Below are 14,478 nucleotides of genomic sequence, written 5' to 3'. Positions count from 1 at the left end.
AAAAGCAACAGAGACCTCCACAAACCAGGAAAAATCAAATCTCTTCAATACACAAAAATGGGAAAACTCCAACTTTTTCTGTTCCTTTCCACCACACAACCTGCCCTTCCTCTCGTCATCCTCCTGTCCTTTCTCGACCTTCAGTCTTTCTTGATGAGTATATTATTTCAGCTCTGGTATCCTCCTTGTAAGTATTTTTTGCACTTCATCCAAGTGCTTCTATATCCTTTTTACAATATGGAGGCCAGACCTGCTCACAGGACCAACCTGTGTTCTAAGCCAGCTTCTGTAAAGTTGAAAGTAACTTATTTGCTTATCAATGTTATCTATTTCGAACTGAACCCTACTGCTCAGTGTGTTTTGTAGTCTAGAGACTTAACCTCTGCTGCAACTCTTAGCAATTTGTGTATCTGTAAGAGACTGCAGCAGTCTCTTTGTGTGAATGCATGAGCCTTTACTGAATAGTTAATTTTGCAATGTTCACTAGTGAGAGTTTGCACCCAACCAGCTCCAATTAGTGGATTATTGGCCGTAGTTTGCCATGTCTTGATTTCTGCGATTATCTGATTGGCACCAGCTCATGTTAGCATGGGACCTTACTGCTGTTATCCAAGTATGTGGTCTTGAAGTGCTTCTTTTGAGATTGAATGTTTTACCCGCAATGCATCTTTCAACTGTGCAAGGAGCTTAGTGCATCAACTTTGGAGTTGTAACCTGAACTAAGGAATGTTTCTCTCTGGCCTCCTTTGAACGTTTATTTGAAGGCGAGCAAAGAATATGTTTAAGTTAATGTGAGGTTAAACATCAACCACACAACAGCAAGGTAGAAAAGAGGTGTTTACTCATTGTGAGTGGTGAACACGTTGATGACAAGCTGGGCTGTTCCAAGTATCAGAGCAATGCTTCTTTCCATTAGTTATACTGCCCCCCCCCCCCCCCCCCCCCCCAACCCGAGCGAAGGGAAAAGTGTATTTGCTAAGTAGTGACGAGCAATCCAACATAGTTCTCTCAAATGGAATATTTTGAGTCCATCATTTTGTATTATGGAAGAAGCAACTTCATTTTAAGCCCTCGGTATTTCATCTATACTGAAGCAAAGACAGAAATTCAGGCAACCCTGGCGCATACCCTGAATTGTGCGTGCATGCAAATGCAATTTTTAAAATCTGCCCTCTACTGATTTGCAATCTGTAAGGCTCTTAAAAACATTGGAACATGTGGAGGCCTCAACCCCTCAAGTTATTCTATATCCCTTATAATTTTATCCAGCAAAGAACTATTGATTTCAAGCTTGAAGAAATCAATGTGTTTGAATATTCTATGAAGGTGTGAGGTTCCAGATTTGCCTCGTTCTTTGTGTGGAAGAAATGCTTCTTGATTTTACCGCTGAATATGGCCAGCTCTAATTTTAAGATTATATCTCCACCAGAGGAAATAGTTTCTCTGTATCTGCCGTATCAGCTCCTCTTCACAAACACTTCAATCAGATCACTGCTCAATTTTATTTGTTTCCAAGGAATGCAGTTGTAAAATTGTTCCCTTCCAAATTTAACCTTCTCAGTCCCTTAAGTCTCATAATCTTACAGTTTTTCCAGACATATATATGTAATGCTATAAATAATGGGAAAATTTACATTTTTTGACCATTTAAATCTTTGCATTGTTCTTACATCTCAGTTTTGGGAAGCTCTGATTCTGCACAGGTATTTGATTAAAAGTATTTTTATTCAGCAAATTTTCAACAATTTTACAATACAAAACAACCCCACCAAACCGTCACAGCCCCCCAATCCCCCCCCCCCCCCCGCCCCGCCCCTCAACAGTCAATGGTAACCAACTCACGAAAATGCATAATGAACAAACCCCAACAATTGTATAACCCATCACTCGCCCCCCCTCAGTGCAAACTTCACTTCTCCAGGATCGGAAACTCCAGCAAGTCTCCCTGCCACGCCGAGGCACAGGGTAGAGAAGCTGACTCCACCCCAATAAGACCCACCTACGAGCAGTCAGCGAGGCAAAAACATTTGCCCGAACCCACCTGCAACTCAGGCCAGTCCAACACCCTGAATATGGCTTCTAGGGGACAGGGCTCAAAGTCCAAATGTAAAACCCCTGAAATGGTGCTGAACACCATCCTCCAAAATGTTTCCAGCTTCGGGCAGAACCAAAACAATATGCATGTGGTTTGCAGGGCCCCTCCCACACAGCTCACAACATCATCCACCCCTTCGAACTGCCGTTTCATCCTTGATTTTGTAAGGTGTATCCTATCCACTAACTTTAGCTCTATCAGCCCCAGCCTTGCACACAAAGTCAAGGCGTTTACCCTCTGCAACACCTCACACCACAGACCCTCCTCCAGCACTACGGCCAACTGTTCCTCCCACTTCCCCCAACGCCGCCCCCCCCCCCCCCCCCCGCCCCCCCAGGACTCCCCATCCTCTTCCAAATTCCTCCCATAAATCGCCGAGACAACCCATCTCTCCAACAATGAGGAGGCAGGTACGATTGGGAAGGTTGGAAAGACGTTCTTCGCAAAGTTCCGAATTCCCGTACCAGCCTCCCCGAACAGGCGCCGGAATGTGGCGACTAGGGGCTTTTCACAGTAACTTCATTGAAGCCTACTCGTGACAATAAGCAATTTTTATTTTTACATCTGTATATATCTGAAACTTTCACCCCACGCCAACCCAAACCTCTCGTCCAACACCTCCAAATTTGCAGATCGCCCTCCCAGGAACAAATCCTTCATTTCCTTAATACCCCTCTCTCCCCATCTTCCCCAGCGAGAACCCTAATCGGCATCCCCCCTGATCCAGCTCCCAACCTAAAGTGCTATCTAAACTGCCTCCAAACCTTCAACGTGGCCGCCACCTCCGGACTCGTCGAATACTTGCCTGGGGCCATTGGGAGATGTGCTGTTGTCAGCACCCACAACCCCGATCCCCTGCAAGATTCCACCTCCATCCTCATCCACATAGCCTCACCCTCCCTGCTCCAGCCCCGCCCTTCTCTGCATTTGGCGCCCAATAGTAATACTTCAAATTTGGCAGGCGTAACCCCCCCCCCCCCCCCCCCCCCCCCCCCCCCCCCGCCCCTGCCCCACACACACACCTGCTATCCCCTCGGCAGTATTACCCTCCTAATCCTGGTCACCTTCTCCGCCCAAATAAGCAAGGAGATCAACCAGTCCACCTCCCTGAAAAACGCCTTTGGCAAAAAGGCAGGTAGACATTGAAACAAGAACAGGAATCGTGGCAAAACAGTCGATTTTACTGCCTGCACCCGGCCTGCCAGCGACAGAGGGAGATGTTCCCACCTCAGCAAATCAGCCTTCACCATCCCCAGCAAATTAGTGAAGATAAATTTCCAAAGCCCTGGGCCACCTGTACCCCCAAATACCTAAAATGAGCCACCACCAGGCAGAATGGCAGCCCCCCCACCCCTGCTCCCACTGGGAGGGGAGACCACAAAATACTCACTTTTCCCAAAATTCAGTTTGTACTGTGTAGTGAGGGAGGGCAGCACGGTGGCACAGTGGTTAGTGCTGCTGCCTCACAGCGCCGAGGCCCCTGGTTCGATCCCAGCTCTGGGTCACTGTCTATGTGGAGTTTGCACATTCTCCCCATGTTTGCGTGTGTTTCGCCCCCACAGCCCAAAAGATATGCAGGGTAGGTGGATTGGCCATGCTAAAGTACCCCTTAATTGGAAAAAATGAATTGGGTACTCTAAATTTATTTAAAAAAAGAAGGGACTGAGGTGTGGGCAGGTCTGGGCTGGCCACAGATGGGGTGCAGGGAGGGGGTTTGGATGGACGTTGGGGTTGGGCTTGGTTCTGGGACCACAGTTCAGCCAGGGGGGTGGGATGAGCTGTCTGTCCCGTTCCCACTTCCCCCTCCTCCCCCAGTCCATGAACCTGGCGGCAATCAGAGCATACTGTACATGTTGGGGGCAGCACAGTAGCATTGTGGATAGCACAATCGCTTAACAGCTCCAGGGCCCCAGGTTCGATTCCGGCTTGGGTCACTGTCTGTGTGGAGTCTGCACATCCTCCCCGTGTGTGCGTGGGTTTCCTCCGGGTGCTCCGGTTTCCTCCCACAGTCCAAAGATGTGCAGGTTAGGTGGATTGGCCATGATAAATTGCCCTTAGTGTCCAAAATTGCCCTTAGTGTTGGGTTATGGGGTTACTGGGTTATGGGGATAGGGTGGAGGTGTTAACCTTGGGTAGGGCGCTCTTTCCAGGAGCCGGTGCAGACTCGATGGGCCGAATGGCCTCCTTCTGCATTGTAAATTCTATGATTCTATGATACCCTGAAAACGTCCCAAATCTCTGGAGCAACCCCATTATACTCCCCACCAAAGTGCTCGGCTACGAATGCAACAAATCATCTGCATATAAGGACATCCTATGTTCCACCTTGCCCCCCCCCCCCCCCCCCATTCATTATCCTCTTCCACAGCACCAACACTGTTAGCTTAACAGTCAAGGGCTCTATAGCCAATGCAAACAGATGGCGGGACATGGGGCATCCCTGCCTCGTACCCCGATGTAATGCAAACTACCATGAGTTCATATGGTTTGTGCTACACCCCCCACAAATTTCGGTCCAATCTCACATTTCTCCAGTACCACCACCAAATAACTCAGCACGGTAGCATAGTGGTTAGCACAATTGCTTCACAGCTCCAGGGTCCGAGGTTTGATTCCCGGCTTGGGTCACTGTCTGTGGGGAGTCTGCATGTTCTCCCTGTGTGTGCGTGGGTTTCCTCCGGGTGCTCCAGTTTCCTCCCACTGTGCAAAGATGTGCATGTTAGGTGGACTGGCCATGCTAAATTGTCCTTAGTGTCTAAAATTGCCCTTAGTGTTGGGTGGGGTTACTCGGTTATGGGGATAGGGTGGATGTGTGAGCTTGGGTAGGGTGCTCTTTCCAGATGCCGGTGCAGACTCTATGGGCCAAATGGCCTCCTTCTGCACTGTAAATTCTATGATTCTATATGATTCTAACTCCACTCCAGCCGATCAAACGTCTTCTCCGCATCTAACGTCACCAACACCTCCATCTCCCACCCCCCCTCTGCCGGAGAAAGTATAATGTTCAACAATCTCCTCACATTTGTGGACAACTGTCTTCCCTTTACGAACTCCGCCTGACCCCCGATCATCTTTGGGAGGCTCTTTTCCAATCTTAACACCAACACCTTTGCCAATATCTTGGCATCTACATTCAGCAGAGATATGGGCCTTTCCGACCCACTCTCCACCGGATCATTGTCCTTCTTTAACAACAACGAGATGGAAGCCTGCCCCATTGTTCATGGCAAGACAACCTTACCCATCACGTCCTCAAACATTCCCACCATCAACAGCGCCAGCTTGTCCTTAAATCTTTTCTAAAATTCGACCGGAAACCCATCGGGCCCCGCTGCCTCCCCTGCCTGCATCTTCTCAATCGCCACCTTCACCTCCTGCTCCCCATCGGCTTCCCTAACTCTGCCCTCTGTCCCAATCTTGGACTCTCCAGCCCATCCAGAAATTCTTTCATCTCCCGCTCCACCTCCGGTGGCTCCAACCTATACAGGTCCCTGTAGAACTCCTTGAATTCTTTATTAATCTGTTCTGGAGCCACCACCTTATCCCGCACTGGAACCATCTCCCTCGCATCGACTTCCCTCCGGAGCTGAGCTGTCAACGCATGCCCTGCCTTCTCCCCATGCTCACAGTCAGCTCCCCTCACCCTTCTCAGCTGATACACCACTTTCCCTTTGGCAATAGGTCAAACCTCGCCTGCAACTCCTTCCTCTTTGCCAGAAGACCAAGATCTGGGTCCCCTGAGTACCTCCATCCACCTCCAGAATCTCTTCCATCAGTCGTTGCCGTTCCTCCCTCTCTGCCCTATTCACCTTAGCCTTATACGAGATCACCTCACCCCTCACCACCGCCTTCAGAGCCTCCCAGACCACTGACTGCGAATCTTCCCCATGCAATTAAACACTCACAGACTCCTCGATCACTTTCCCTATCTTGTTACAGAAGCTCCAGTCCGCCAATAACCCCATATCCATTCTCTACGCTGGACTCTGGGCTGCCCACTTCTCCAAAACCACATTCATCCAATGCGAAGCGTCATACGAGATGACAATTGGCGAGTACTCTGACCTCTGAACTCCAGCCAACAGTGCCTTTCCCACCACAAAGAAGTCAATCCTTGAATTCCCGCCCCCACCACAAAACTGGGTCAGCGAGCGCGGCTGGGACCTCTCCACCTTCGGTTCCAACACTATGTTAGCTCTCATGGGTATCCAAATCTAGGATGACACCCAACGCCCTCTTCACAAACCCCGCATTGTCCCAATTGTGGCCATATACGCTTGCCACAGTGCCACCAACCTCCGCTTTAACACACCAGTCACCACCATGTCAGTCTCCATTTTCTCCATCTGGAACCTCACTCTCTTGCCCACCAATATCGCTACCCCCCAAGCCCTTCAAACCCCGAATGAAACACCTGACTCTCCCAGCCTTTCCTAAGCCTCACCTGACCCTTCACCCTCAAAGGTATCTCCTGCAGCATCACATCAGCTTTTAAACACCAAGTGTGTGAAAACTCTCAATCACTTCACTGGCCCCCCTAACCCCCTCATGTTCCACTTTACTGTTCTGACCATGGGTCTCTCATTCCGCCCCCCCCCCCCCCCCCCCCCCCCAAATCCACCATCATCATAACCCGGGCCCTGCCCCTCTGGCCAGGCCTGCACCAACTTTTTGTTACCGTCGAACCCCTCCCCTCCCAGAATCCCCTCATCACTTCCTCTTGCAAACATGTCTCGCAGTATTAATCCCCTCCCCTCACCTTTCACACCTCCCAGGCCCACCGAAACCTGTTCGACCAGGTCCCTCCCCCCACTACCGCGACCCTCCCCCCACTACAAGCCCGTTCACTAGCCACCTACGTTTGCTAGTGCGGTGGGCCTTGCCAGCACCACCCTATCCTCCTATTCCCTCCTCACATACCCGAACAATCGCCCACCTCCCTCATATTAAAGAACAATACAAAACCTAACCACAGAAAAAAGGAATAAAATTAAAATGCAAAATACCTGTGAACAAATGTAAACAACCCACTTCCCCATTCAAGATAGAAAAAAACAATACTAAAATCAAATAGAAAACTCTCCATAAAAAAAAACACAATCCCCGTCCCCACAAACCAATTCCAAATCCCAGCTCTCATCTCAGTCCCAGTCCTTCCACTTTGGGGCTGGTTTAGCTCAGTGGGCTAGACGGCTGGTTTGTGTTACAGAACAAGGCCAGCAGCGCGGGTTCAATTCCTGTACCAGCTGAGAATTCTGAATTCCCCCTCTGTGGCCCTGAACAGGTGCCGGAATGTGGCAACTAGGGCTTTTCACAGTAACGTCATTGTAGTGTTAATGTAAGCCTACTTGTGACAATAAAGATTAATTATTTTTATTTTATTTTTTCACGAACGCCTCTGTCAATCCACCGTCTCTAAATAAAAATCCCTTGAGTTGTGCGTCACTCTCAACTTCACTGAGTAGACCACTCCAAATCTCACTCTGCTGCTTTAGCACAGGGCTAAATCACTGGCTTTGAAAGCAGACCAAGCAGGCCAGCAACACGGTTTGATTCCCGTCACAGCCTCCCCGAACAGGTGCCGGAATGTGGCGACTAGGGGCTTTTCACAGTAACTTCATTTGAAGCCTACTTGTGACAATAAGCAATTTTCATTTCATTTCATTTCATATACAATGCTGCCTTCACCCGTTCAAAGGCCACCCACCTTCTCACCAGCTTCTGCCGTCAGGTCTTGGTTTATTTGTATACCAATGCCTTCCCACTTCACCTCTCACCTCATCTTCGCCCAGCTCAAGACCTTCTCCTTCATGGGGAACTTGTGGAAGCAGATTATAACTGCCCTTGATGGCTCATTCGCTTTAGGCTTCGGCCGTTTTTACCGAGACAAGCGCTTCCTTGACCCACTCTGTCATCGCAGTAATCATCTCCTGCGCAGAACCTCCATATGCTTGGTGAACAGCCTCTCGAACTCCCCCAACATCACCTTAGTCAGAGTTTCCACTGTGGGGGGAGGGACCCCACACCCCCCACATAATGACCCAGCACCCGCCATCTTTCTTCCCACAGGACTCACAGACTCACTCGATGGCGGACTTTCGCTCGCCCCCTTCTTTCCAGCACCCTTCTTCTGGGTCTTCGACATTTCACACCTTCCTTATAACTTCCCCCACCAGCTCATTCACAAACTGCCCCTGAAACCAGAGACTCTAGCAGGAACCACCTAACATGCGACCTCCATCTACATGCTGCCACCTGAAGACCTGCACAGGTATTCAACCCTCTTCTGATAGTGCTACAGATTGGCAGTATAATGCTTCATAAACCAGTGGTAATCACCAGGACTGACGTGTTTGTTGGATGAAATGTCTGCATTCTACTGTTTTCACTGGCTTTCAATAAGGTTTGGGATATCTGCCAATACTTGTGGAAAGGAGTATATGCTGCCAGTTTCATAACAAGCTGTTAGTGACTATCTGAAGATGCGCCGATTGAGTTCCAAACATTGAACTGGTTAATGAGGAACCTTTATATATTATGTACCACGTTCCTCCAATTTAGATATTATAAAAATAACTTCTTGCTTCGTGGGAGATCATTTCATTTCAATCATTTCCCCATCTCTGCAAACACTTGCCTTCCCGGTATAAACAGGAATGAGCATTCAGTTCTTCAAGCCTGAACCTTAACTCCACCTTCCGCTTGGATTCAATAACCCTAAATACCTTTCCGAGCCAAATTCTATCTGGCTCTCTGCTTCCAAATGGGACCCTGCCAGGCCTGTATGGAAGGCCTAGGCATTGAGCGAGCAGTTCGAATGGAAAACCTGTCGCTTGGCAAACTGGCCCAACTGCCAAACGCGCAGCACCTGAGCTGGTAGCGTTCAGCCACAGGTTGGTTAGAGTGGAGCACTAGTGTAAAGTTGCGATCTGCTCGTTCAGCTGCCTCTTGATCAGCAGCCAGGAAAGGCCCAGAGTCCATTTACTGTAACTTCCAATTGTTTTACTCACTAATAAACCTTGTAACTCTCATCAGTCAACTCAAACTCCAACTCAAAGGAGAGATCTAAAGTGACAGATCACCACAAAAGAGCAAACAAATATTAGATTAATACAAACAACAGAAAAGGGCAATGCTTAAATTAAGGTGCCGTGCTTCATCTTGTAGTCCCTTTCCTGTAGTCACATCTCTTTTAAACTAAAGCTTCACACAGAAAATGTAAACCATCCACAATTAATTAGATTCAAAATCAAAGTGAGCTTTAATAACTTGTCACAAGTTCATAAATTTACATAAAACAGCATATAATTTACACAAATCCAATAAACAAAGGGAGGATAGTCAGTGAATAAAATTTGAACAAATAACTGCAACAGTAGTGAACTCGCCAACATTGAGGGTATTTAAAAATTTATTGGATAAGCATATGGATGATAAGGGCATAGTGTAGGTTAGATGGCCTTTAGTTTTTTTTTTCCATGTCGGTGCAACATCGAGGGCCGAAGGGCCTGTACTGCGCTGTATCGTTCTATGTTCTATGTTCTAACTAACGCAGTAGGCTGTTTAGGTAACTTACGTATTCTGAACTATAATATATTGATGTTAAAATTGGTACATAGGACCTTGGAATAATCAGCCCCTTCCTTCTCTGACATGACTTGAAATGATATGCTTTACCTTCTGTTCGCAAGATTTCTTCAGGCAGAAAGGTAAATACAAGACAGCGGAGGTTACCAGGTCTCCATGGCTCTCATCCATATGCTCCCATGTCACCAGCTATGAAGCATTATGGGTAGGTGCTCCTTCCTCAGCTCTAACTGACCTTGCAACAAGGTTTATTTTGTGAAATAAATTCCTCATCGGTGAGGAAATATTGAGAGGCACGTTAATGATTTGATACTATTCTGAATCTTTGAAAAGATGGTGAAAACAAGAGGCAATACCAGAGCACTGTCACGCAGCTTCAGAACCTCAATATTGTGAGCATCATTAATTTACGTGACACCTCTGCAACCTGGCCCAAGTCTTTTAGATTAGTTGCAGTTAATATCACTAGGCTGTTGTGTGCAGTATATGCTAGGAGTGAGGTGACAGTAATGATGTTGCAGGGCGTACCCCTGGGGACTAATCATTCTACTACTGTACAGTATTAAATACAGCTCCTGATTGGCAGTGTCAGGTTTTCCTCATTGTTGCGCACACACACACATCTTCACAACCCTGTGTTTGACAACGCTAGTATCCTGTGTAGTCGGTATAGGCTGTAATCTTCACAACAGCAAGTAAGCTGTGGAACATGCTGACTGAGTTTAGGTTTTTAAGTACAGCTAAAATAAATTCTAACAGTTTTTTATTGTCACTGTTGGATATGGATTCAAGCAAGGGACATTAAACACTGTGGAAGTCAGGAAAAAGCAACAAAAGTAGCAATTATTTCTCTCCAGGCAGCCATCTTGTTCCTTCTTCATGCTCTCATTTATTTATATTCCAAGGAGTTTGTCACATGTTGCCAGTTGTCTCCAAACATAGAGCTGCAAACAAAAACCTTTGAAAGAAACAGTACAACAGCACAATGAAATAGACACACTGCTGTTCCAGGATAGGTACACTGACTATGCAATTCAATGTTCTTTCTGCAGATCGGACCTCCCTCAGGAACAGACAAGGTGAAGAAGGGTGGATCCTACATGTGCCACAAGGTAAATTTTAAGTTTTTTGCCGGACCTGCAAAACACTGTTAAGTATGAAAGAAAGGCCAGTCCTAAATCTGATACAAAAAGAAAGATCCTAATAAGGCACAGTAGTTCAGTCAGCATGTAGAAGTGAAAGCTAGATTAATTTTGTTTGCATTTATTCATGGGATTTGGGTATCACTGGCTTGGCCAACATTTGTTGCCCATCCCTTACTGCCCTTGAGAAGGTAGTAGTGAGCTGCTGCCTTGAATCGTTGTAATCCACGCGGTGTAGGTACATCCACAGTGCTGTCAGAGAGGGACTTCCTGAATTTTGATCCAGCAACAGTGAAGGAACAGCGATATAGTTCCAAATCAGGATGGTGCATGGCTTGGAAAGGAACTTAGAGGTGATGGTGTTCCCATGCAACTGCTGGCCCTTGTCCTTCTAGATGGTAGCAGTCATGGAGTTGGCAGGTGGTCCCTAAGGAACCATAGTGACTTGCTGCAATGGTACACACTGTTTCCACTGGGTGTCAGTAGCAGCAGGAGTTAATATTTAAAGTGGTGGATGGAGTGCTGAACAAGTGGGCTGCATTGGTGTTGAGCTGGATGGTGTTGAACTTCTTCAGTATTGTGGGAGCTGCATCCAACTAAGCAAGTGGAAAGTATATTCCATCAGACTCTAAATTTGTGCCTTGTAGATGGCGGACAGACTTTGGGGAGTCAGGAGGTAAGTTTGCTTTTAATTCATTCATGGGATGTGGGCCAGCATTTATTGTCTATCCGTAAGTGCAATATTACTGAGGATCTGGAGTCACATGTATGCCAGACCAGGTAAGGACGACAGATTTCCTTTTCTAAATCCTAAAGTTCGATGATAATCAACAATGTTTTCATGGTAATTTTCATGGTCATTAGACTTTTAATTTCAGAGTTTTGGTGGGATTTGAACCCGGGACCCTGAGCATTGCCCTGAGTCTCTGGATTATTAGTCCAGTGACAATATCACCACATCATAGAATCCCCTGTATCTGACTCACTCTTGTAACCACAGTATTTGTATGACTGGTCCGGTTTACATAGAATTTACAGTGCAGAAGGAGGCCATTCGGCCCATCGTGTCTGCACCGGCTCCTGGAAAGAGCACCCTACCCAGGGTTAACACCTCCACCCTATCCCCATAACCCAGTAACCCCATAACCCAGTAACCCCACCCAACACTAAGGGCAATTTTGGACACTAAGGGCAATTTATCATGGCCAATCCACCTAACCTGCACATCTTTGGACTGTGGGAGGAAACCGGAGCACCCGGAGGAAACCCACGCACACACGGGTAGGATGAGTTCAGTTTCTGGTCAATAGTAATCCTCAGGAGTTTGATGATGAGGAATTTGGTGATGGTACTGCCATTGAACATCAACGGGAGATGTTCAAATTCTCTTTCCCCTGGTCATTGTCTGGCACATGTGTGGTTGGAATGTTACTTGCCACTTACCAGTTTAGTCCGAATATTGTCCAGTTTCTGCTGTATGTGGGCATGGACTTACAGTATCTGGGAAGTTGCAGATGGAACTGAACTTTGTTCAATCATCAGCGCATATCCCCCCCTCTTCTGATGGAAGGAAGGTTGAAGCCGATGAAGATGGTTGGGCGTAGAATGCTATCCTGAGGAACCCCTGCAGTGATGTCTTGGGCCTATGATGATTGACCTTCAACCACCACAACCTTTGTACCTGTACTAGAATGATGGGTTGCATCTAAACTCGAGGGGCACCAATATCCTGGCTGGGAGGTTTGCTAGTGTCACTCGGGAGGATTTAAACTAATATGGCAGGGGGGGGTGGGAACCAGAGCGTTAGCTTAGCAGAGGAAATAGAGAACAAAAATAAGAGAACAACATCACCCTCATGCAGAGCAAAAAAGGTGGCAAGTGTGAGAAGGGAGGTGGTCAATGCAGGGCTGAGGGTATTGTACCTGAATGCATGCAGTATACAGAACAAGGTAAATGAGCTGGTTGCGCACATTGAAATTGGCCAGTACGACGATGTGGGCATCACAGGGATGTGGCTGCAAGGGGATCAGGGCTGGGATCTCAGTATACAAGGACATGTGTCCTATCAAAAGGACAGGTAAAGGTTGGGGGGGGGGTTTGCATTGTTTAGTCAGGATTGAAGTTAAATCAATAGCAAGGAGCTATATAGGATCAGAAGGCATAGAATCTCTGTGGGTCGAGTTGAGGAATCATAAAGGTAAAAAGACCCTGATGGGAGTTATGTACAGACCCCCTGGCAGTAGTCAGGATGTGGGACAGAAAATAAATCAGGAGATAGAGAAAGTATGTAAAAAAGGCAATATCACAATACTCCTGGGGGACTTCAATATGCAGTTGGACTGGGAAAATCAGGTTGGTAGTGGATCCCAAGAAAAGGAATTTGTGGAATGTTTAAGATTTTTTTTGGAGCAGCTTGTGGAAGAGCCCACTGGGGAACAGGCAATTCTAGATTTGGTGATGTGGCAGACTTGGTTATGGATCTTAAGGTGAAAGAACCCTTAGGGAGCAGTGACCACAATATGATAGAATTTGCCCTGCAGTTTGAGAGGGAGAAGCTAGAATCAGATGTAACGGTATTACAATTAAATAAGGGCAACTACAAAGACATGTGGGAGGAGCTGGCCAGAGTTGACTGGAAAAGGAGCCAAGCAGGGAGGACAGTGGAACAGCAATGGCAAGGGTTTTTGGTGGTTATTCGGGAGGCACAGCAGAAATTCATCCCAAGGAGGAGGAAACATGCGAAGGGTAGGACAAGGCATCCATGGTTGACGAGGGAAGTCGAGGACAGCATAAAAGTAAAAGCATACAAAGTGGCGAGGATTAGTGAGAAGCCAGAGGATTGGGAAGCCTTTAAAAGCGAGCAGAGGACAACTAAAAAAACAAAAGGAGAAGATGAAATATGAGTGCAAGCTAGTTAGTAATATAAAAGAAGATAGGAAGAGTTTTTTTCAATATATAAAAGGTAAGAGAGAGGCAAAAATAAACATTGGACCACTGAAAAACGTGGCTGGAGAAGTAATAATAGGAAACAAAGAAATGGCAGCCGAACTGAATAGTTACTTTGCATCAGTCTTCACGGTGGAAGACGCCAGTAGGATGCCAGAGCTGCAGGAGAATCAGGGGGCAGAGGTGAGTACAGTGGCCATCACTAAGGAGAAGGTTCTGGGGAAACTAAAAGGTCTGAAGGTGGATAAGTCATCTGGACCGGATGGACTATAGGTAGGGTCCCAGAGGAATGGAAAGTGGCTAATGTAACACCACGATTTAAGAAGGGAAGGAGGCATAAGACGGGAAATTATAGGCCGGTTACCCTGACTTCGGTCATTGTTAAGATCTTAGAGTCCGTTATTAAAGATGGGATCGCGGAGTACTTGGAAGTGTATGATAAAATCTGACTGAGTCAGAACGGCTTTGTCAAAGGGAGGTCATGTCTGACAAATCTGTTAGAGCCCTTGAGGAGGTAACGAGGAAGTTAGACGAAGGGGAACCAGTGGACGTGATTTATTTAGATTTTCAGAAGGCATTTGACCAGGTCCCCCGTAGGAGATTGTTAAATAAGTTAAGAGCGCATGGTGTTAAGGGTATGATCCTGGCATGGATAGAGGGTTGGCTGACTGGCAGAAGGCAGAGAGTGGGAATGAAGGGGTCTTTTTC

The 14,478-nt window shown here is 47.1% G+C and overlaps 1 protein-coding gene across 4 annotated transcripts in view; it reads left to right on the top strand.

Moving 5' to 3' along the window:
- sumf1 (sulfatase modifying factor 1) overlaps positions 1-14,478 on the top strand; it is a 244,552-nt gene that overhangs the window by 213,073 nt on the left and 17,001 nt on the right. For all 4 annotated transcript variants that reach the window (XM_038810755.1, XM_038810753.1, XM_038810754.1 and 1 more), the window contains one exon: positions 10,735-10,794. In XM_038810755.1, coding sequence (XP_038666683.1) covers positions 10,735-10,794 — 60 coding nt within the window. The remainder of the gene's footprint in view (positions 1-10,734; positions 10,795-14,478) is intronic.

This window comes from Scyliorhinus canicula, chromosome 11 (assembly GCF_902713615.1).
Source record: "Scyliorhinus canicula chromosome 11, sScyCan1.1, whole genome shotgun sequence".
Classification (NCBI taxonomy): Eukaryota; Metazoa; Chordata; class Chondrichthyes; order Carcharhiniformes; family Scyliorhinidae; genus Scyliorhinus; species Scyliorhinus canicula.
Note: the sequence above shows the minus strand (reverse complement) of the source record. Positions and strands in the feature narration are given on the sequence as shown.